This window comes from Xenopus laevis, chromosome 1L (genome assembly GCF_017654675.1).
Source record: "Xenopus laevis strain J_2021 chromosome 1L, Xenopus_laevis_v10.1, whole genome shotgun sequence".
In the NCBI taxonomy this organism is placed as follows: Eukaryota; Metazoa; Chordata; class Amphibia; order Anura; family Pipidae; genus Xenopus; species Xenopus laevis.
The window spans coordinates 228,979,647-229,001,084 of record NC_054371.1 but is presented as its reverse complement, the minus strand read 5'-3'; the positions used below and the strand labels follow the sequence as shown (position 1 = coordinate 229,001,084).

The 21,438-nt window shown below is 43.1% G+C and overlaps 2 protein-coding genes across 5 annotated transcripts in view; one reads left to right on the top strand and one right to left on the bottom strand.

Moving 5' to 3' along the window:
* Window positions 1-1,744: 1,744 nt before the first annotated feature.
* Window positions 1,745-20,196, bottom strand: pigo.L (phosphatidylinositol glycan anchor biosynthesis class O L homeolog). 2 transcript variants are annotated; one of them, NM_001092329.1, is given in 11 exon segments: window positions 1,745-2,199; window positions 4,138-4,208; window positions 6,118-6,299; window positions 6,687-6,890; window positions 7,949-9,527; window positions 10,994-11,173; window positions 12,384-12,543; window positions 13,802-13,925; window positions 14,340-14,483; window positions 15,798-16,298; window positions 20,060-20,122. In NM_001092329.1, coding segments are annotated over 10 exon segments (3,267 nt in total). In that variant the 5' UTR covers window positions 16,291-16,298; window positions 20,060-20,122; the 3' UTR covers window positions 1,745-2,069.
* The window catches only part of LOC108718789 (kinesin-like protein KIF27), a 29,552-nt gene continuing 28,270 nt past the window's right edge, over window positions 20,157-21,438 (top strand). The window contains exon 1 of one of the 3 annotated variants that reach the window (XM_018267278.2): window positions 20,157-20,289. The gene's annotated coding sequence lies outside the window, so the exon portion shown is untranslated. Of the gene's footprint in view, window positions 20,327-21,438 lie in introns of all 3 variants that reach the window. The other 2 variants (XM_018267252.2, XM_018267261.2) reach the window with 2 other exon arrangements.

Below are 21,438 nucleotides of genomic sequence, written 5' to 3'. Positions count from 1 at the left end.
GGACCAGCTCCTTCAGATGATGAAAGTGCAGGTAACTCTAGGGATCCTTCACCTACACCAGAAGGGGAGGATGGACTATGTCTATCAGAGCGTGCGTTATCCAACAGTTCTCAACCGCAGGATGAATTCTCCTCAGGAGCAGTAGACACTCTAATTGTATCGGTACTGGAAACCCTGAACCAACAACCACAAACCAGAGTTGACACTTCTAAAATTATTTTTAAGAGAAAATTCATCACCCACTTTTCTTACTCGATCCCAAATGGAGCAGATCATTCTGGTTTCAGATTGTTCCTGAGAAATAAAGACTTTTCCAATTACTTTCTATGTGTGACTGTTTTCCTAATAGTGAAGCGTAAAGTGCAATTTTTTCACCTTCTAAAGCAGTTTAAGGAAGGGGGGTCGCCGACCCACTAAACTGTTCTAAATCAATAACTTTAATTGTTACATTTCTTGTCTTTGTCCCTGCTGAGCAGAATTACAGGCAGCTGTTAGAATTGATACAGTATTTTATAACACTCCAGAGAAGCTGCTGAGAAATGTATTAACTAAATGTTGCAAAATTGTATCAGTTTAGATCTGAATTACTGAGCTGCCAGATTTAGGAAAAACGTTAAAAAGTAAAAAAATGGAAATTAATCGGGGGGGGGGAAGTCTTTATTTCTGGTAAACCAACAAACAAACTTAACTGAAAAAAGTGTTGGAAGGTGAAACCCTTTAAAGGAGAATTTAACCCTAAACTTAAAAAAAACCCTACCCCTGTACATAGACCCCCCTCCCCCCAGCCTAAGTGTGACCCCAGGCAAAGGCCCCTAACGTTTTAGTTACCCCTCGGTGCAGATTCAGGCATCCGAGTTCACGGGCGCCATCTTCAGGCGCTTCGCTAATCTCTTATGAGACCGGCGCATGCGCAGTTGCTGCAGAACAGAAATTTGCTCCAATCACATGTGCTGATATACCCGTCTCATTCCGAAGAGAAGAAGATGGCGCCGTGAACTCCGATGCCTGAATCTGCACCGAGGGGTAAGTAAAACGTTAGGGGCATGTGCCCTGGGTAACACCTCGGCTGGGGGAGGGGGGGGTCTATGTCGGGTAGGGTTTTTTTTAAGTTTAGGGTTGAATTCTCCTTTAGGACAACAAAAAAATTGTCAGAGAACGTCTCTGTAGAGCATAATGACACCATTGCTCTGGCTCCGGTTGTTCCTTGTGTTGGATTGAGATGGACATTCCTATATACTCACTGACTGTCACTACATACTATACTGTGTAGGTACAACACCTGCGAGCAGAAGAATAATGGTGCTGTACTGGCCCCCAGCCAGAGTGGGGTATCTGGCTCCTCCGGGCATGTGACCTGAAGGGCCCTCCTCCTTGCACCCCTCCCCCGACAGCACATACTTTCCTCTTCCTTAATTTGTCGCTGTGATACCACAGGCCCCATCATGGTCCCCCCAAGTATCCACGACTGGTTTGCTATTCATATATGCAGGGCAAAGTTTAGCAGTTTTACCTCCTAGGAGAGCCTCAAAATGGGCAACTAGCCCTTTCCCAACTAGCCCGGTCCTTACAAACAGCATCACTGGCATTGGGAACCAGGTCACAATCTCCAGGCACCAGAGTAAGTAACTGCTCAGCAGATGGTGGAGTTCCTATATAATCCCCAATTATTCCACAGAGGTTTTCCCTACCAAGTAAAAATAAATAATCAAGTTGTTACAATCTCATTAGGGACAGAGAAACACTGTATGAAAAAGTTTTTATTAAACCTCCCCACATAGTCGCACTGGCTCAGGGCAATGTTTATAGTTTAATGTTGTGGTTGGCAGAAGCAGCTGATTGGAGGCTGCAGTGAAACCATCAGGAACAAACAGTAAGAATAAACTGCTGTACAAATATGTCCCTAATAACGGGGCTCAGATTTATTGTGGAGAATACGCAACTTTTCTCCTTAATGGCAACACCCTTGGCCTGGCTGCATTACAAGAGGGTCAGTGACCCAGGCAGCCATATTTAGTCTTAGTTCTGGCTCAGATGAGAAGGTTTGGCCTTCAGGTGGCAGTTGCTCTTTGCTACCTCTGCTGCTGGAGGATGAGACTCTTGAACCAAGACATGACTGCGTTGTCCACCCGGAGCACCAGCACGATCCCCAGGAACAGGAATACGCTGCTCACCGTAAAACCCACTGCTTCAAACAGGAACCTGCGGGAAGATGCCGAATAGAAGAATGCCGAATGTCAGTAGGTAGAGACAAAGCCAGACGTTTGGGAAGATGCAATAAAAGAATATAGCAACTGGCTCCCAGCCCCCCACAGACAGACTAACACTGATGAACTAGCATTTGCCTTACAGACTTAAAGGAAAGTAAACCTCTAAAATACGTGAAAATAAAATTGATGGGGGGGCTATTCTAAGCACTTTTGCAATGTACATTCATTTTTTATTTTGTTTTTAATTGCAAGATATTAAGGGATACATGTACTGTTACTATGAATGAATTGTGTTACAACAGCGCCACCTGCTGGTCAGTTTCCCACCAGTCTGACCAGCAAGTAGTCAAGGAAGTTGTCAGGAGAAAGAAAGAGGCTGATGTTCTTCTGCTTAGGAAAGATGTGAGAAAGGTTTCTAATTTTATTCCTAAGCAGAAGAACATCAGTCTCTTTCTTTCTCCTGACAACTTCCTTGACTACTTGCTGGTCAGACTGGTGGGAAACTGACCAGCAGGTGGCGCTGTTGTAACAAAACTCGTTCATATTAAAGAAACTGTAACATTTTTCTTTTACATTCAAAATATAGTTTCTAAATATTTACATATGCATATAATAGCCTAGAAAATTTTCAAGTTTTTTTTTTTAGAAAATTGTTTCTGTTGATTTATTGAGCTCAGGCTGCAGATCTCGCAGCATGCTTCTGGCCCGCTCCCTCCTCCCTTTCCCTGTGCATGCTGGGCTAGAGATGCATTCCAACAAGGATTTAGCCTTGGCTAGAAAGAAGAAAAGCTCCTTCCTCCATCCCTCTCCCTGCACCATCTCCTAATAAACAATAAATTATTCAGAAGAAGGAATCGGAAGACCCTGAAGAATGCAGCAAACTTACTTCTGGATTGAACCGGAAGCCAACTAGTCGCCACATCGCCTCTTCGAGCTTTGCCCATAAATCAGTGGTAATGTAATTTATTTAAAAAAAAACTTATTATATTGCAATTTTTTAATGATACATATATTCAAGTATTTAGAGGGATTATAATTAAAGTAGAGATGCACCGAATCCAGGATTCATCCTTTTTCAGCAGGATTTGGATTCGGCCGAATCCTTCAGCCCGGCCAAACCTAATCTGAATTTGCATATGCAAATTAGGGGCAGGGAGAGAAATTGTGACTTTGTGTCACAAAACAAGGAAGTAAAAAATGTTTTCCCCTTCCCATCCCTAATTTGCATATGCAAATTACGATTCGCATTTGGTTCGGTATTGGGCTGAATCTTTTGCGAAGGATTCAGGGGTTCGGCCGAATCCAAAATAGTGGATTTGGTGCATCTCTAAATTAAAGTAAAAAAAATGGTTCCTTTAACAGTACATGTACCCTTTAATATCTTGGAATTAAACAAAATAAATAATGAATGTAAATGACAAGGATGCATAGAATAGCCCAACCTCATCAATTTTACATTCATTTATTTTGAAGGTTTACTTATCGTATAAATGTAGATTCAGCTGTAGGAATATCCTGTTATATCCCCACTCTCCTGTTTATCTCTCTCCTACTCGGGTCTGAATTCCCCTGCAGAATTATTCCCAATAACAGCTGAAATGCTGCTCCCTGTGTCTCTCAGCCTCTCCTTGTGTTCCCTTCTTATTTTACCTGACTTCATGTTGTGCCTCCCAGTTCTGGGATGTAAATAAACATGCAAGGGTTTTTCCCTGCTTGAACCAGCCGTGAGTGCCAGTGAATTTTTGGAAGTGCCTCCCAGTTCTACATCCCTTGTACTGCAGAAAAACACTTTCCCCTGGAACTGCTACTTTCCTAGATAGAATTTGAATGTTTCTACTGTATCACCCGTCTCTCTCAGAGCCTATGATGTAGCAATGCTGTCAGTTGTGATGAGAATTAGTGAATAAGAGTAAAATGGATCATGACTCACTTTGGTGCAAACACTTTCCAGACCATGAGGTGCCTTCGCAGGATCATGGCTGCACAGACGCAGGACAGAAGCTGAAAGGAATGGGATTTATTTATTAACCTGCAGTAAATGTGGAAAACAATTTGTAGGTCAAACAGCCAGATCTCGGAAGGAAAGTAAACGTGAGCATTTATTACATATAAAAGATAATAGGGGCACTTCTGAGCAGTGGCGTAACTAGTTGTTACTGGGCCCCATAGCAAATTCAATTTAGGGCCCCAAAATAGTTATACGTTGGCCTATTTTACCAAGATATATTAAAATTGCTAATTAATTAGGGTCTCACTGGGCCCCCTACACTCCTGGGCCCCCCTGCAACCGCAGGGTCTGCTTCCTCTATAGTTATGCCCCTGCTTCTGAGCATTTTTCTGATTGTTCTAAGGGTAATGTAACCTCTCTCTATGTGATAGGTATTAGGAAGGTTATTTTAGGGGAGGCAATCTATCCAGGCTTTTAAGTAAAAAAAATCTGGCATACCGATCTGACTTTTGTTCAAGCCTACGATTAAGTGCCGTCTTGAAATGCTTAAGGCTATATTTATTGAACTATTTTTTGCTCTAAAACAAAGTTTTCATTTTTTTTTTTTTTACAACCCTGTTTGTGGGATCTGTGAGTACCTGCCATTCTTCTCCTTTGGTTGGATAGCGACCCCACGTATTACTGGTGAGATAATAAGGTTTTACACTGGGGTTTTTCTATTTAAATACAGAAGCTGAAAGGACAGGAACCAGTCATTTAGAGGTAAAAGGGCAAACTTTCCCTGTATGTTTAAATGCAATCTTCAGACATTGTGATCAGAGAGCTCCATTCTATTACAAAGAGTTTGTCAGTGTTTTGGCAAAGTCACTCACCATCCTACCCATTCAGGAGAGTTGAGTTTGGCTCTAGATAAGTGTAAAGGTTCTATTACCAGAAGCCAACCAATCACCGACTGCCCCTTTTAGGAGGCACCAAGAACAGAGATTGGCTCAGCACAGGATCAAGAAGTAGAACAGGCAGAGGCTGCAGGTAAGCAATGAAACAGCTCTATATTATGCAGCCAGTAACATTGCCTTGTGGGGGGTTATGAACAAACTCATCCCAAATATATGACATTCATTTCAGAACTAGTAGAAACTGGATTTAAAAAAAAATATTGGCGAATAAAATGCAACATGGAATGTCATACTGTGCCGCTGCCTGTTTAGGATACATGATCAGCATGGCGTGTGTGCAGGGCCGCCATCAGGGGAGAACAGCACTTTTTGAAACAGCCAAGCTCCCCTTGACAGTGCCGAAGACCTGAAGCCGCAAAAATACCCAAAGCCACGAAAGGAGCCAAAGTTGAAGTGCTGAACAGGACTACTGTCTACTGAACACCAAAGTGTTTTTTTTTTTGTTTGTTTTTTATTAAACCCCTGGACACCAATGTATTATTTTAATATTCTATAGGCCCCTGCCACAAATGTGTTTTTATAAAATGTTCTCTTTTCTCTTCTTTTATAAAATGTTAAAACCTTTTTTTTAAACTTATGGGGTTGCCCTGACCACCAATGATTTTTTAAAAACTTTTATGGGGCGCCCTGACGTCACTGTTTGTATAAAAAAAAAAAATGTATGGGGGGCCCAGGTGCTTATGTTTTTTTTTAACTTATAGGGGGGGCCCTTGTCACCAATTATTTTTATTAACTTGCATGGGTTGCCCTGACCACCAATGGTTTTTTTTAAACTTTTATGGGGGACCCTGGCGCAACAGCTTTTTTTTTTAACTTATAAGGGGGCCCTCACCATCAATGGCTTTTTACAACTTGTGTGTGGGTTTACAGTTTTTAGCGCTGATGTCTGTGTGATCTTTTAACTGTGGGCAGTTAAAATGTTGATTTTCGGGGCCCCGTGATTTCTAATGGCGGCCCTGGGTGCATGCATAGGTTTCCTACAGTGGGCGCTTTTAGTGTGTCGTACCTGCACTCCCTGAATGAAGAGGTACTTGGTACCCAGTTGTAGCAGAGCCCCTGAAAACTTGTCTGGGTTTTCCCTCAGCCTCATTTCCATCAGAGGCGCTTCTTCTGTCTCCTTCTTCCCTCTCTTCTTCTTACTGGGAGTTTCACACAGGAACGGCCAAAACAGCAGGAGAGAGGATCCAGCTTCCTCCAAAAAGAAGACAGTTTACTATTGGAACATGGAACATACAGTAGAGGAGGACAATTCCCTGGTGTGGTGCCTTCCCACAGACTTGCTCACTGCATTTGCCTCTAATTTTGTTTCACCCAGAGCTGCTTTAGGTCACCTAACACTTTGCTCCCCCAGACTAACAGAATCAATGCATAGGAGCCTTAGAAAGATGCCATAGCAAGATAAACTACAAAAAGCATAATAGGGAGGTCCCACCATAGATAGAAACATACTAGACAGACAGATGGGAAGAGTTTTTGCCTAGTATGGAGTACAAGAGAAGTGAAAAGTAAGATCCAGGGCATGATTTATTTCCTGTGTACAGTCAAGCCATATACCCATGTATTTAGCCATCTTACCTGAGAACAAGATGTGAGCAGAGAAGGTGTTGGCTGCCACCAGAACAGCAGGAATGATGTTGTTTTCATGTCCTTCCTGGAACCCTACAAAGGCTGAATTCCAGTGAATGGCCGGGAAGACAGGCTGGTGGCCCGTGGAATAGAACCATTGCGTTCCGGCAAGGGCCCAAGCAATAACGGCATACCATGGCACAGAGAACTGGCCTGAAACAAATCACAGTTACTAAAGATGAATGCCGTTACATGAGAATCATTTAAATAGATCACTTGGGAAAAAAGTAATGGCACAAACAATTTAAAGGGGAACTATTGTGAAAATTAAAAAATGTAATACAAGCTTCATCATACTGAAATAAGAACCTTTTTAAATACAATCAATTAAATATTTTGCATTGTTTCTGAAATAATCAAGTTTATCTTCACTATTCCTCTCTCAGCATCTGTTTCTCTTCATTCTGTCTTCATGCAGCAGTTGGGTGTCAGATATTCATTGTCAGTTAGATCCAATATATCTTATAGGGGGGCTCCTTTTGCCTAGAAGATGTATTAGAGGTCACTCTATTAAACTCACCAGACATCATGTCTCTCTACATGCAGGATTTGTGCAAAAGGCAGTTATGTTAGATTATGTTTGTACTGGAATCAGTTATTTGCGTGAGATCTAATACATCTGCTAGGAAAGGAGCCCCCCTATAAGATATATTGGATCTAACTGTCAATGAATATCTGACTGACCCAACTGCTGCATGAAGAGAGAAGAGAAACAGATGCTGAGAGAGGAATAATGAATATAAACTTAATTATTTCAAAAACAGTACAGAATTTTTAATTGATTGTATTTAAAAAGTTTCTTATTTCAGTATGAGGAAGTTTATATTAAATTTTCATTTTCACAGTAGTTCCCCTTTAATCTACGGCATAACCCTAGTCTCAGTAAGAATCACTCCCTGGGAATACAATCCCCACTCACTACTACCCCGGTTAAGAAAGAAGACTCTGTTCTTCCTGGTTCTGTGCTTCTCTCTTTCCCATGGTCTGGTCATTGCATTAATCTATATGTCACAAGAGCAAGTTGTGGTGTTATGTGATCGGAGTAATCTCCAGCAGAGCAATTCCTTCCTCAGTAAAATCACTGTCTCCTGTTTGATCTGCAGTTTGAATGTACATACTAAGGGACACTGTAGAATCTATTCTGTGCTTAAACCCCAACCAAGGGTTTCCAAAACAGAATAAACCACTAGCTACTGAATGATAGGACTTACCTGAGCTGTCAGGTGCACAGTAAAGATTCTGCACATGGCTGTGGATATGCAGAATCACAAAGGCTTCCAGAAGCAGAATGAGAAAGGCTGGAGTTATCCGTTCACTATGCAGCAGAAGCAGGACCAAGGTGAGCAGAAACAGAACCACAATCATGGCTGCCGAATACACACTGCCGAGGCCATAGGCTTCTATAGCAGCCCCTTTCTTTTCTTCCTCTTCATCCGTTCCATGATGGAGGCGGCTTTTTATTGTGCGTTGCATCTTCCTGTAGATTTGAGGGATGACGTGCAATAGTTCTGCTTGGGATCCTGGGGCTCCGCCGTAGGTAGTGACAGTATTATCAGCATCTGAGTCCTGAGTCCTTTTCATGAATACAGTCACAGGGTTCCACAGTAGAAATACAAAACCCAAGACTGCAAGTGAATAAACAGCTCTAGGAAAAGCTACAAGAGCCAGTTGTGTGAGATCCCGTAATCTAGCTAGGCTATCCTCCGTCCCAGCACTCAAAGCCCAGTAGCAAGAGATAGACACTGCTATAAGAGGGAATCCCCAACGTATATAAAGAACCAATGCAGAGGAGCTGTTGAGGTTTCCATAATGCTGCAGCCACTTCCTTACCAGGTATACAATGGCCACCAGACACACAACACAGCCCAGATAAGAGAGGTTTTTTAACTGAGGATCCTTCACGTTGGATAGGGGTGAAATAAAGACAGAAGGGTGGCAGTCGGGAGTCTCTTCACGACAGTTATGAAAGATGCCAGAGAGCCGCACACACAGAGTCAAGGCCCCCAGAAGAAGCAACAACAGAGGACCATCCTTTCTGTATCCTGCCGACAATGTGAGTTTCATGGAATCACCTCCCAGGGGACTCAAGGTGGGAATAATCAATCTGCCATCCCAGTGCAACTTGGAAACGGTCAGTATCAGAAGGGACATGAGAAGGAAAGGAGCCACGTGCCCCTCGGCTACAACAAAGCTGTCTGAGAAGAGGGCTCCACAGCGGAAGATCAGAATGAGACAGGGGCCAGAGAACAAAAGTGAAATCCGGCGTAACCTCAGTCTGACAGACAATTGCTTCTGCTTCCAGAAACTGTAGAAAAAGGTCAGCTGGGAGGCTGCAATAACTAAAGGCCACAAAGACAAAGAGTCCCATTCAATCAGGGATAGCCATTTTCCAAAAGTCAGCAGGGCTCCCGCACCCAGAACCCCAAATAAGGGATAAGTAAGCAAAAACTTGCTGGAAAGATCCAGAGCCATGCCAGCCTCAGCAGCTAGGTAGCAGAGAAGACAAGAAGCAGCAAGAATGGCACAGCCTGTTATCATACGCAGAGGATGGAAGCGAGCCCAGGACTCCATGCACATTGCCCTGGCCTGCACTAGGTAAAGCTGGACTTGGTGTATGTGATGCTGCAGGCGGGTTTCATACTCTGATTCAGTCCCAGAGCCCTGGCTCCACTCAGACATCAGCTGCTCATACTCCGATGTCAAGGATGAAAAAAGTTCTTTAAGGTCTCTCAGCTTGTCAGGAGGAAGATCGCCGGCAGCCAATGAATAGGAGTGCAAGAAACGGTCAAGCTGGAACAAGGGACGGAGACAGAAAAAGAGCAACACTTTGAATAGTTGTAGCTATAAATCAACTAGTGCAGATATTTAATTAGTTCTTTAGGTTAGACAATTAGGGGCACATTTACTAAGCTCGAGTGAAGGATTCGAATGAAAAAAACGTTGAATTTCAAACTATTTTTCTGGGAACTTTGAATTCGACCATCGAATAGGCTACTACAACCTTCGACTTCGATTCGAACGTTTCGAAGTAAAAATCGTTCGACTATTCGGCCGTTCGATAGTCGAAGTACTGTCTCTTTAAAAACAACTTTGACTACATCCTTCGGCAGTTTAAACCTACCGAGGTACAATGTTAGCCTATGGGGACCTTCCCCATCACTTTTCTAAGCTTTTTTTGATCAAAGAAAAATCCTTCCATCGATCGCTTAAAATCGTTCGATCATAGGATTTGCACTAAAATCCTTCGAATTCGATATTCGAAGGATTTTACTTCGAGGGTCGAAGTCGAGGGTTTATTAACCCTCGATATTCGACCCTTAGTAAATGTGCCCCTTAATATATGTACACACTAATATTAAAGATCCTAATCCCCTAGCCTCTGTATAGACGTATTCTGTACTAAAACCAACCTGTGACACATGATGCTGAACAACAGCTCCTACAATGCACAACTTTTCACTCTACCCCAATATTCCCGTCAACTTTAGAGGCCGGCGCACCCGTCAACTGTAGAGGCCGGCTCACAAAACAAATTGTGGTGCGTATTTTCTATGAAAACACAAAATCTTGCATTCATTGTGACCTGAGCACAGAATTCTAAAAAATGCACGCACAAGTTTAAAATGATTTCCGGTTGTACCCCTTTGTCAAACAAGGGCTTGTCCCTGTTTGCACCAGCCTTTGAGTGCCAGTGAATCTTTCTGGACTCACCCTTTCACAAACATGCGCTTACCAATATGGTCTCTGCCCAACCATATGTCCCACTATTTGATACTTTAATCTGCAGTGTCCTGTACTATCTAGTAGGGGAGACACCCTGCTCTGCCAAATTGCTCTCACTACTGATTGGATTTAATACCAAAGGTTTTACACCACAAAGTCAGCCAATCGCAGATTGTCCCACCTCTTTCAGGAAAGCCGAGATGGGCTGTGGCCATTGCTCAACTTGTTTGCTCTTCCTTAGAGATGTATCCACAAGAAATGCATGTTGGTGGACATATTTGTATGCAATGCAGAAGGAAGTCTGGAAAAAAGGCCCATGATCACTCCTAAGATTTCCAATTGAATGGCTCACCCTCCAGGCTGAAGCTTTCCCAGTGGCCAAACTTCAGCCTTGGGGCATTAAATAGGAATCCTGGGCCTTTTCCCCAGTATTCCTTCTACCCAGAGATGTTGACTTATTTCTTTAAATAGGACACAAGGCACCAATCATAATGGAAACAAATATCGGAAATATATTCAAGAAAGGGAAATACCTGCAGGGCGTTGATGTGGAAAGCAGATGCCTGGGTCAAGGCAGCAGAGACACGGGACTCCTTTTCAGGCCAAGAGAAAAGATCAGGCATAATGGCCCCCAGGTTGCTATAAGGAATGGGGAGCCCAAGCAGCAGGGATAGAGTAGGGACCAAATCCACTTGAGGGACAGGTCCTGGTTCCTAAAAAGAAACAAATACAGTCACAAAAGAATAATTCTGCCCATTGATAATCCCTCCAGGTGGGAATCTCCTTAAATAGCGGTTTAACATGGGTTCCACTCATTTTCTCGAATAAAAACGTGTTGCTTTACATTAAAGGGATACTCTCATGGGTAAAAAGTTAATTAGGTAATAGTGCTGCACGGAATTCTGCAGTGAAATCCATTTCTCAAAGGAGCAAACAGATTTTTTTATATTTAATTTTGAAATCTGACATGGGGCTAGACCAGGGGTCCCCAACCTTTTTCACCTGTGAGCAACATTCAGATGTAGAAAGAGCTGGAGAGCAACACAAGCATGAAACAAGTTCCTGGGGTACCAAATAAGGGCAGTGATTGGCTATTGGTAGCCCCTATGTGGACTGGCAGCCTACGGGAGGCTCTATTTGGCAGTTCATCTGGTTTTTATGCAACCAAAACTTGATTAAAAAATAAGCCCCTGCTTTGAGGCCAATGGGAGCAACATCCAAGGGGTTGGAGAGCAACATGTTGCTCACGAGCTACTGGTTGGGGATCACTGGGCTAGACAGTCAGTTTCCCAACTGCCCCAGTCATGTGACTTGTGCTCTGATAAACTTCAGTCACTCTTTACTGCAAGTTGGAGTGATATCACCTCCTCCCTTCCCCCCAGCAGCCTAACAGAACAATGGGAAGGTAACCAGATAGCAGCTCCCTAACACAAGAAAACAGCTGCCTGGTAGATCTAAGAACAGCACTCAATAGTAAAATCCAGGTCCCACTGAGACACATTCAGTTACATTGAGTAGGAGAAACAACAGCCTGACAGAAAGCAGTTCCATCCTAAAGTGCTGGCTCTTTCTGAAAGCACATGACCAGGCAAAATGACCTGAGATGCACCTACACACCAATATTACAACTAAATACACTTGCAGGTTCAGGAATGAAATTTTATATTGTAGAGTGAATTATTTGCTGTATAAACAGTGTAATTTAGAAATACAAAATACATCATAAAAATCATGACAGAATCCCTTTAAAAAGCAGGACATGCAATGGCAACAAGCCACTTAAACATGAAAGTGAAGATGCCAAACTATCTACAAAGGTTATGGTTTCCCAAACGTCATCTGATGCCCTGATTTACGGCTAAAGGAGAACCAACGGGCAAAGATGAAGTTCATTCATCTAAATCCTGCCCTATCCATACTGACCTTTATCAGCTCATGACTGAAGAGTGGAGACTTGCTGTACAAAAACAGGGCAGCCATAACTTCTTTTTCACTGTCTCCTCCGTGGTCTCCAGTGTCCGTCATACCGTGGTCTCCTGCCACCAGTAACAGTGTCTTATCATCTAGATGTTCCACCAGGGAGCTGAAACAAGAAAGACCAGAATTTACATTACTATGTGATGCTTCTCATGCGTAATAACACAACATTGCTCTGGCCTCCATACTGTAACAGAAAAATACACATCAGCCTCACTTTTCTCATGTAGAAAACGGGCTCATTGTTGAATCACTGCTGTCCACTTAAAGGGGTTGTTCACTTTTAAATTAACTTTTAGTGTGATGTAGAGATTGATATTCTGAGACCATTTGTAATTGGTTTTCATTTTTTATTATTTGTGGTTTTTGGCTTTTTATTCAGCAGCTCTCCATTTTGATTTGAATAAGAGACTGGAATATGAATAGGAGAGGCCTGAATAGAAAGATAAGTAATAAAAAGTAGCAATAACAACACATTTGTAGCCCATTTGAAAGCTGGAAACTGAACTGTTACAATTTTGCAACATTTTGCAACATTTAGTTGATCCATTTCTCAGCAGCATCTCTGGAGTATTAGTAACTATTGTATCAATTCTTACAGCTGCCTGTAATGAAACCCAGAGATTCTGCTCAGCAGGGACAAAGATAAGAAATGTATCAACTAAATGTATCAATTTAGAACAGTTAACAGGGTCGGCGACCCCCCTCCCAGAGCCACTTTAGAAGGTGAAAAATGACACTTTACACTTCAATATTAGAAAAACGGTCACTAATAGAAAATGGAAAGTCATTGGAAAAGTTGCTATTTCAGATGATCTATCTGAAAACAACTAGTAGTTTGAAGGTGAACAACCCCTTTAAAAGGTAAAGCAACCAAACCAGTATCACTGCAAAGCCATGTAGAGAAGGCAAAAATCCGTAGAATTTGTGTTCATCTTTCTGATGCGCAGGACCCTCACAGTGAATTCAAATACCTGGGCCTGGGTTCACAGTACCTGTGTTTACCCAAGTTTAATGCGTGCCTCTATTCTAGTTAATGTAAATACACCCCTCCCCCATTCTACAGCCAGCTTGCCAAATACTGGAAGGTGTCTCAGTATGCAGGACTGCCATTATGCACTGCAGTTTAAGAACTAAATAAGTAAATAGAAAAACAAAAGCAAGTTACACTTTTGCCTTGGCACAGAAAAAAAGAGCTTTAATTTGAGTGGTAAAGAGCTTATAGCTGCATGTTACATCACTCAATGAAAAATCTGTTTTGTGAAATGGAGAATTGTTACAACTATAGCCTTGTGGGTCCCAGTGGTCCATCTTGCTTGCCTTATCCTGCTCTGGATAGAGAAATGACCTTTGTATGTACCCACCTGATAACCTGGTTCATTTGTGTGAGTTTATTAGCAGTCTCTGGGTGGTCCGGACCATGTTTGTGCCCACAGTGATCCACACCAAGGAAGTGCGCTATAATAACATCCCAGTCTCCGCTGTCCACTATAGGAGAAGCAAAAGGGAGAGACAGAGAAAAAAAAAAGATTTTTATTTCAGCTCTTAAAAGGAGTGCAGCTGTAAAAAGGTTCAACAGAGTCTTTTAGGGGCATGTTTATTAACATATCTGAAGATATTTTACCATGGCAACCAATCACCAATTGGATTTCAACAGCCACCTATAAGTTAAAAAACAAAGATCTGATTGGTTGCTATGGGCAACATCTCCAGAAATCTGTCCAGATATGTATCGCCAATGTTAGTAAACATGCCCCAAAACATGCTATGTATAGATATTTCTGAATAAGGTCACATGCTCATGGCAATACAGAAGATGAGACCCTTGTCTATTCAGCTGCCCCCTTACACTGCTCAGTGAGTCACAGGACAATACCATAATTTTTAAGAGGGTTCCCTTACTTGTAGGATAGAGGTGCTGTAGGATCCCATTATCCACAGTGTGAAGGTCCTTTACATTGAAGGAGGGGTAGAAGTAGGATTTGTAGAACTTCTTTGGAAAGAGTCCGTTCCAGGTGTCATCGCCCATAAAGACTACTCTTCTCCCTGCAATGAGGCGTTTCAGGTTTCAGAATATCATATGTGTTGCTATATAAATAGCCAGGCTGTGCTTCTCTTATGACGGCGCGAGTCTAAGAGCCGAAACGCTGAATAAACCCATTTTTTTCTTCACAAAAGACCTATGAGTGCGGATTTCTTTGCTAGATATATATATATATATATATATATATATATATATATATATATATATATATATATATATATATATATATTTCAACTGTCCCATGAACTAGTGCAACAGCTATCTTACTGAGGATAATGTATATTTTTGACAGATTAGCCTGGGGTATAAATGTTTACAATGGGGATCAGATAGGATCTGTGCAGCCACTGGGACAGAATGCTCTGTTATACAGATAGCTAGAATCTCAGCTGCCATAAAGCAGGACAGGACTGTTGCTTACAATGGGGATCAGATAGGATCTGTGCAGCCACTGGGACAGAATGCTCTGTTATACAGATAGCTAGAATCTCAGCTGCCATAAAGCAGGACAGGACTGTTGCTTACAATGGGGATCAGATAGGATCTGAGCAGCCACTGGGACAGAATGCTCTGTTATACAGATAGCTAGAATCTCAGCTGCCATAAAGCAGGACAGGACTGCTGCTTACAATGGGGATCAGATAGGATCTGTGCAGCCACTGGGACAGAATGTTCTGTTATACAGATAGCTAGAATCTCAGCTGCCATAAAGCAGGACAGGACTGCTGCTTACAATGGGGATCAGATAGGATCTGTGCAGCCACTGGGACAGAATGTTCTGTTATACAGATAGCTAGAATCTCAGCTGCCATAAAGCAGGACAGGACTGCTGCTTACAATGGGGATCAGATAGGATCTGTGCAGCCAGTGGGACAGAATGTTCTGTTATACAGATAGCTAGAATCTCAGCTGCCATAAAGCAGGACAGGACTGCTGCTTACAATGGGGATCAGATAGGATCTGTGCAGCCACTGGGACAGAATGTTCTGTTATACAGATAGCTAGAATCTCAGCTGCCATCGTACGGCACTCGATTTCTCCTCTCTGCCTTCTATAGGAGATAGCCGGGGAGGAGAAATCAAGAGCTGCACGATGGATCGTCGCAATGTCGCCGTTTCAGAAGAGGAGAGCATGCAGAGAATCGGTATGTATTTTTTTAATAAAAGCTTTGCGAATTAAAAGTTTAAACTACGTTGGTGGGTTTTTTTTCATTAAAAAGTAACAAATTAAAAAAATTTAAAAAAATTACTGTTACTGGTCCTTTAATCTGGCATAAATCTCAACACGTGTTTAGGTAACTGGATGCCACTTCTCACCATTCTCTACAAGTTGATGAATGAGATTGTCCTCTTGGATGGCATAGCTGGCAAAGTTACTGCCCACATCCACAAACGTTGGCAGCGACCCTGTAGTCATGCCCTTAATTCTCTGCATAGTCGTGGTTGGTGGGTCTGCCCGAAAAGGGTACAGTAGTGCATTCCTGGGCTGAGATTGGGTGAGCTGGTGGATGACTGGCAGCTTGTTTTGGTACAGCTTGGGGTCAGCGACTCCCGGCTCATACTTGGCAAAGTCATACTTTAGTGCATCAATGATAATGATCACAGCCTTGTCAAACCTACGAGGAAGCCAACAGGCGCCTGGATGTTGCTGGAGGGGCCCCTGGGGACTAGAATTGGGGAGATCAGAGCATGAGCTTTGGTTGTTCAGCTCAATGCGCATCAGGAGGAAGCCACTCGTGAAAATCCAGATGCCGGAATAGAAGAGAATGGACACCCAGGCCAAAAACAGGAGAACATGGGCCCTCCTCATCCTGACACCTGAAAAGCAAGAGAAATAGCAAATGATCAACAAGCTCAGGGGGAGAACCAAAAGCAAACCTGGCAGGATCAGCTGTTCTTCTTTCACCTTTAAATTGACTTTTAATTATTCTGAGACAATTAGCAATTGGTTTTCATTTTTTATTATTTGTGGTTTTTGAGTTATTTATCTTTTTATTCAGCAGCTCTCCCGTTTGCGATTTCAGCCATCTGGTTGCTATGATCCAAATTTCCCTAGCAACCATGCACTGATTTGAATAAGAGAGTGGAATATGAATAGGAGAGGCCTGAGTAATCAAAAGTAACAATAAATGTGTAACTTTGTTTAAAGATGGGGGGTCAGTGACCCCTCCCCCTCATTTGAAAGCTGGAAAGAGTCAGAAGACAAAAAAAAACAAAAAAACCTATAAAATATAAATAATAAAGACCAATTGAAAGGTTCCTCAGATTTACCATTCTATAACATACTAAAAGTTAACTTAAAGGAGAAGGCAAGGTTAAAACTAAGTAAGCTTTATCAGAAAGGTCAAAAGAAACACCTAATTTCTTTCCTTCTATTGTGTACTCATGGGCTTCTGTATCAGACTTCCTGTTTTCAGCTTAAACCTCTAGGGCTTGGGCTTGAGCATGCTCAGTTTGCTCCTCTCCCCCCCCTCTTCTCTGCTTAAATCTAAGCCCAGAGCTATGAGTGAGCAGGGAGAGATTCAAGCAGGAAGTGATGTCACATCAAGCTAATATGGCAGCTGCTATCCTAATCAAACGGATATAACTTCTAGCGTTGTTTACTCTGGTATGGTAGAGCATTCTACAGAATAAATATAGCATTCTGGCTTGCACTATTGCAGCTAATCTATTGGCAATAATCTGCCTCAGTAGCTTCTCTTCTTCTTTAAAGGTCCAGTAATATCAAAAATTATTTTTAAAAAATTCATTAGTAAAAAACACCAAGACAAATTAAACTTTAAAATCCCTTTTTTAAGAAATAACTTACCGAAACTCAACTCCTCTTTAGAAAATGCGACATGGCGACAATCCATCGTGCGGCGCTCGATTTCTCCTCCCTGGCTATCTCCTATAAGGAAGGCAGGGAGAAATCGAGAGCCGCACGATGGATCGCTTTCTGAAGAGGACCGCAAGCGTAGTTTCGGTAAGTTGTGTCTTAATAAAGACTTTGCGATTTTAAATTTTAATTTGTCTTGGTGGGTTTTTTTTCGATGTATACCAACGAATTTTATGAAAATTTTTTTGATGTTACTGGTCCTTTAAAGTTGAACTAGTTTACCTACTAATTCCCCTAGCAACCATGCACTGATTTGAATAAGAGACTGGAATATGAATAGAAGAGGCCTGAATAGAAAGAGGAGGAATAAAAAGTAGCAATAACAATATATTTGTAGCCTCATGCAGCATTTTTCTTTTTTTTTTTTTTTTTATAGAAAAAACTCACTACAAGTTGCAGTTCAATGCCCAATATCTGGTTCTGCAAAGTGTATTTATGCCCTGGCAGTGCTCCTGATAGCCCCTGCACCCCCTGCCTGCTCTGTGGCTCTGCTAATGGGGAAGACCGAGAGCTGAGAGGGTTAAGGAGATAACAATGTTGTTTCATTCAGATTGAAGTTGACCTTGAAAATATCCATAACAAAATCCTGTTTTATCTTGGCCCAACCCAGACTGGGCTCCCCATGCAGCAACTCACCTGGGTGGGCTATTCTGTATATGCCAAGGTCACATGACTGCCCACCGCTCCTATTCACTTGAATAACAAGTAGTCAAGCCATAGAGTTCTTATACCTGCATTTCTAATCATTTGTCACATGATACAATTAAAGGGGTTGTTCACCTTTAAATTAACGGTCAGTATGATGTAGAGAGGGATATTCTGAGACCATTTGCAATTGGTTTTCATTTTTTATTACTGAAAGTTTTTGAGTTATTTAGCTTTTTATTCAGCAGCTCTTCAATTTGCATTCTAAGCAATCTGGTAACTAGGGCCCAAATCACCCCAGCAACCATGCACTGATATGAATAAGAGACTGGAATATGAATAGGAGAGGCCTGAATAGAGAAAAAATTTGCCGAAACAGCGAAAAATTTGCAAAACGCATTGAAGTCAAATATTTTTCTCACTCCAAATGCATTAAAAGCCAATGGGCTTCAAAAAAATAAAGTTCAGTAACAAATTTGTCTCGGCAACTTTTTTGCCCAAATTCATTAAAAGGGTTGTTCACCTTCAAACTACTAGTTATCATCTGAAATAGCAACTTTTTCCAATCACTTTCCATTTGCGTCCGTTTTTCTAATATTGAAGTGTAAAGTGTCATTTTTCACCTTCTAAAGCAGCTCTGGGAAGTGGGGTCGGCGACCCTGTAAACTGTTCTAAATTGATACATTTAGTTGATCCATTTCCATGTCGCTGCTGAGCAGAATCTCTGGGTTTCATTACAGGCAGCTGTTAGACTTGATACAATAGTTACTGATACTCCAGAGATGCTGCTGAGAAATGGATCAACTCAATGTTGTAAAATTGTAACAGTTCAGAATCTGCACCTGAATTACTGAGCGTCAGACTCAAACACCAGAGACACCAACATTCAACTTTACACTTTGGAAAAACAGTAAAAAAAAGAAAAAGAAAAGTTATTGAAGAAAAGTCTTTATTTCTGGGGAACAATCTGAAAACAACTGAACTGGGAAAAAAAGTGTTTGGAAGATGAACAATCCCTTTAAAGTCAATAGGAGTCATAAAATGTTTATACAGGTGACAGTCGTTACACTCGTGACCATTTTTTGTCACAGATAACGTTTTCCGCGGGGAATTTATGGGGCAGTTTCCTGAAAAATTTCGCAGGTGGCAAAGTACTGAAGTGTTCCATGAATTCATTCCTGGCAAATAAATTCGCTCATCACTAGGCCTGAATAGAAAGATGAGGAATGTAAAGTAACAAGAACAATACATGTGTAGCCTTACGGAGCATTTGTTTTTATAGATGGGGTCAGTGACCCCCATTTGAAAGCTGGAAAGAGTTAGAAGAAAAAGACAAATCATTCAAAAACTATTTTAAAAAAATAATGAAGACCAATTGAAAAGTTGCTTTAAAGAATTAGTCACTATAAAAAGACTAAAAGTTAACTTTAAGGTGAAGGCTATAGGGTGCCCCCTGGCTGATGTGTGTGGCCCCCTGGCTGATGTGTGTGGCCCCCTGGCTGATGTGTGTGGCCCCCTGGCTGATGTGTGTGGCCCCCTGACTGATGTGTGTGGCCCCCTGGCTGATGTGTGTGGCCCCCTGATTGACGTGTGTGGCCCCCTGGCTGGTGTGTGAGATGTGTGGGCCACTGTGTGAGGGAGGAGGAATGATTTGTCTGTGTGTGTAAATTGCCCATGAATGTGAATGACAAAGGCCAGACGTATATGGGGATCGATTGAGTAAAAGAAGGGATGTATAACCGGTGCTGCTGTTGGACTACAACTCCCAGCGTCCACTGAAGAGACATTGGCTAAAGCAGCAGGAAGGCTGCACGTGACATCTCTACACGGGCCCCGGGAATGGCCTCAATGTGGGGTTGTTTAGGGGTGAGACACATGATCCCCTCGCTCAGTGACCAAGAGCTGGAGGGCCCCACAACCGCCGCTTGTTCTACACTAGACTCCCCCGCGCCTCCTCGTACCCGCCTCACACTCACTCGCCCGCACTGACAAGCGGCAGACACGGGGTATGAGACAGAGTCCCGGCCGGGCTGCAGCACAAACGCCTCTCACTCACCTCCTGGGCTCGGACCTTCACACTGAGGTGACTGCTACCTGCGAGCGGACATGCCTGTCACTGTCACGTGACCTTGCTGTGTCGGAAGGGGCGGGCCGACCGGGCTTGGAGGAGACTCTGTTGGATGTTAGGCGGCGCTTTTGGCAGGAGTGACGTCGGCGCGGCTGTGGCGGTGACAGGAAGTAGTTGTTACCATGGAAATCAGATGCTTCCAAACACCTCCACGCGCTGTAAGGTAGCGGGACCCGGGAATGCGTGAGTTTGTGTGTAAATGGCTTACTGCTTATCTACCTGCTTATCTACCTACATAAACACCCACCGACTTACTTACCTACTCGTACTCGCCCCAAAGTGCCGCCTGAGTGTGTCCGTTTGTCTCCCCTTCCCTCACTGTCTCTCTGTCCTTCCCTGTGTCCTTCTGTCTCCCCATAACTTCTGCTCCCCTCAAATTGTCACATTGTTACCCCTCATTTTATGTCTCTTCTCATGTGACTTATCCCCTTCTTTCTCTATTTCACTCCTATTGTCCCCCCTTCTCTGCAGTTAATCTCATCTCTTCCGTGTCCCCTTCTCTCCCATTATCCCCAATCCCTTCCAAATTCCATTCTCTCCCCTTTTTCCCTGTCCCTTGAGTCCCCTTCTCTCCCCCATCCCTTGTGTCCCCTTCTCTCCCCTTTCCCCCGTCCCTTGTGTCCCCTTCTCTCCCCTTTCCCCTGTCCCTTGTCCCTTGTGTCCCCTTCTCTCCCCTTTCCCCCGTCCCTTGTCCCTTGTGTCCCCTTCTCTCCCCTTTCCCCCGTCCCTTGTGTCCCCTTCTCTCCCCTTTCCCCCATCCCTTGTGTCCCCTTCTCTCCCCTTTCCCCCGTCCCTTGTGTCCCCTTCTCTCCCCTTTCCCCTGTCCCTTGTCCCTTGTGTCCCCTTCTCTCCCCTTTCCCCTGTCCCTTGTCCCTTGTGTCCCCTTCTCTCCCCTTTCCCCCGTCCCTTGTGTCCCCTTCTCTCCCCTTTCCCCCGTCCCTTGTGTCCCCTTCTCTCCCCTTTCCCCGGCCCCTGTGTCCCCCTACTCTCCCATTATCCCCCATCTCTTCCATGTCCCCTTCTCTCCCCTTATCCCCCATCCCTTACATATAACCCTGTTTTTACCCCTTCTGATGCAGCTCTTTCCCCTTCTTTCTCTATTACCCTCCTTACTACTGTCCCCTTTTTCCCTCCTTGTCCCATACATACCTTGTTCCCTTCTCTCCCCTCATCCTCTATCCCTTCCTCATCCTCTCCTCTGCACCTGTTCCTATTGTTTTGGCTTCCTATCTCCTCTTCCATTTCATTGTCTCCTATGTACCACCTGCTGTCCTTTTGTCTCCCCTGTCACTTCTGTCCCTTTCTCT

Excerpts from the sequence above, each read along its gene's own strand:
- pigo.L (XM_041580255.1), bottom strand. The coding sequence starts at position 16,290 with ATGAGGAGGGCCCATGTTCTCCTGTTTTTGGCCTGGGTGTCCATTCTC. Across the intron at positions 12,544-13,801 it reads CAAATGAACCAGGTTATCAG|CTCCCTGGTGGAACATCTAG; the intron begins GTGGGTACATAC and ends TTCTTGTTTCAG. Across the intron at positions 6,304-6,686 it reads TGCTCACATCTTGTTCTCAG|GAAGCTGGATCCTCTCTCCT; the intron begins GTAAGATGGCTA and ends TTCTTTTTGGAG.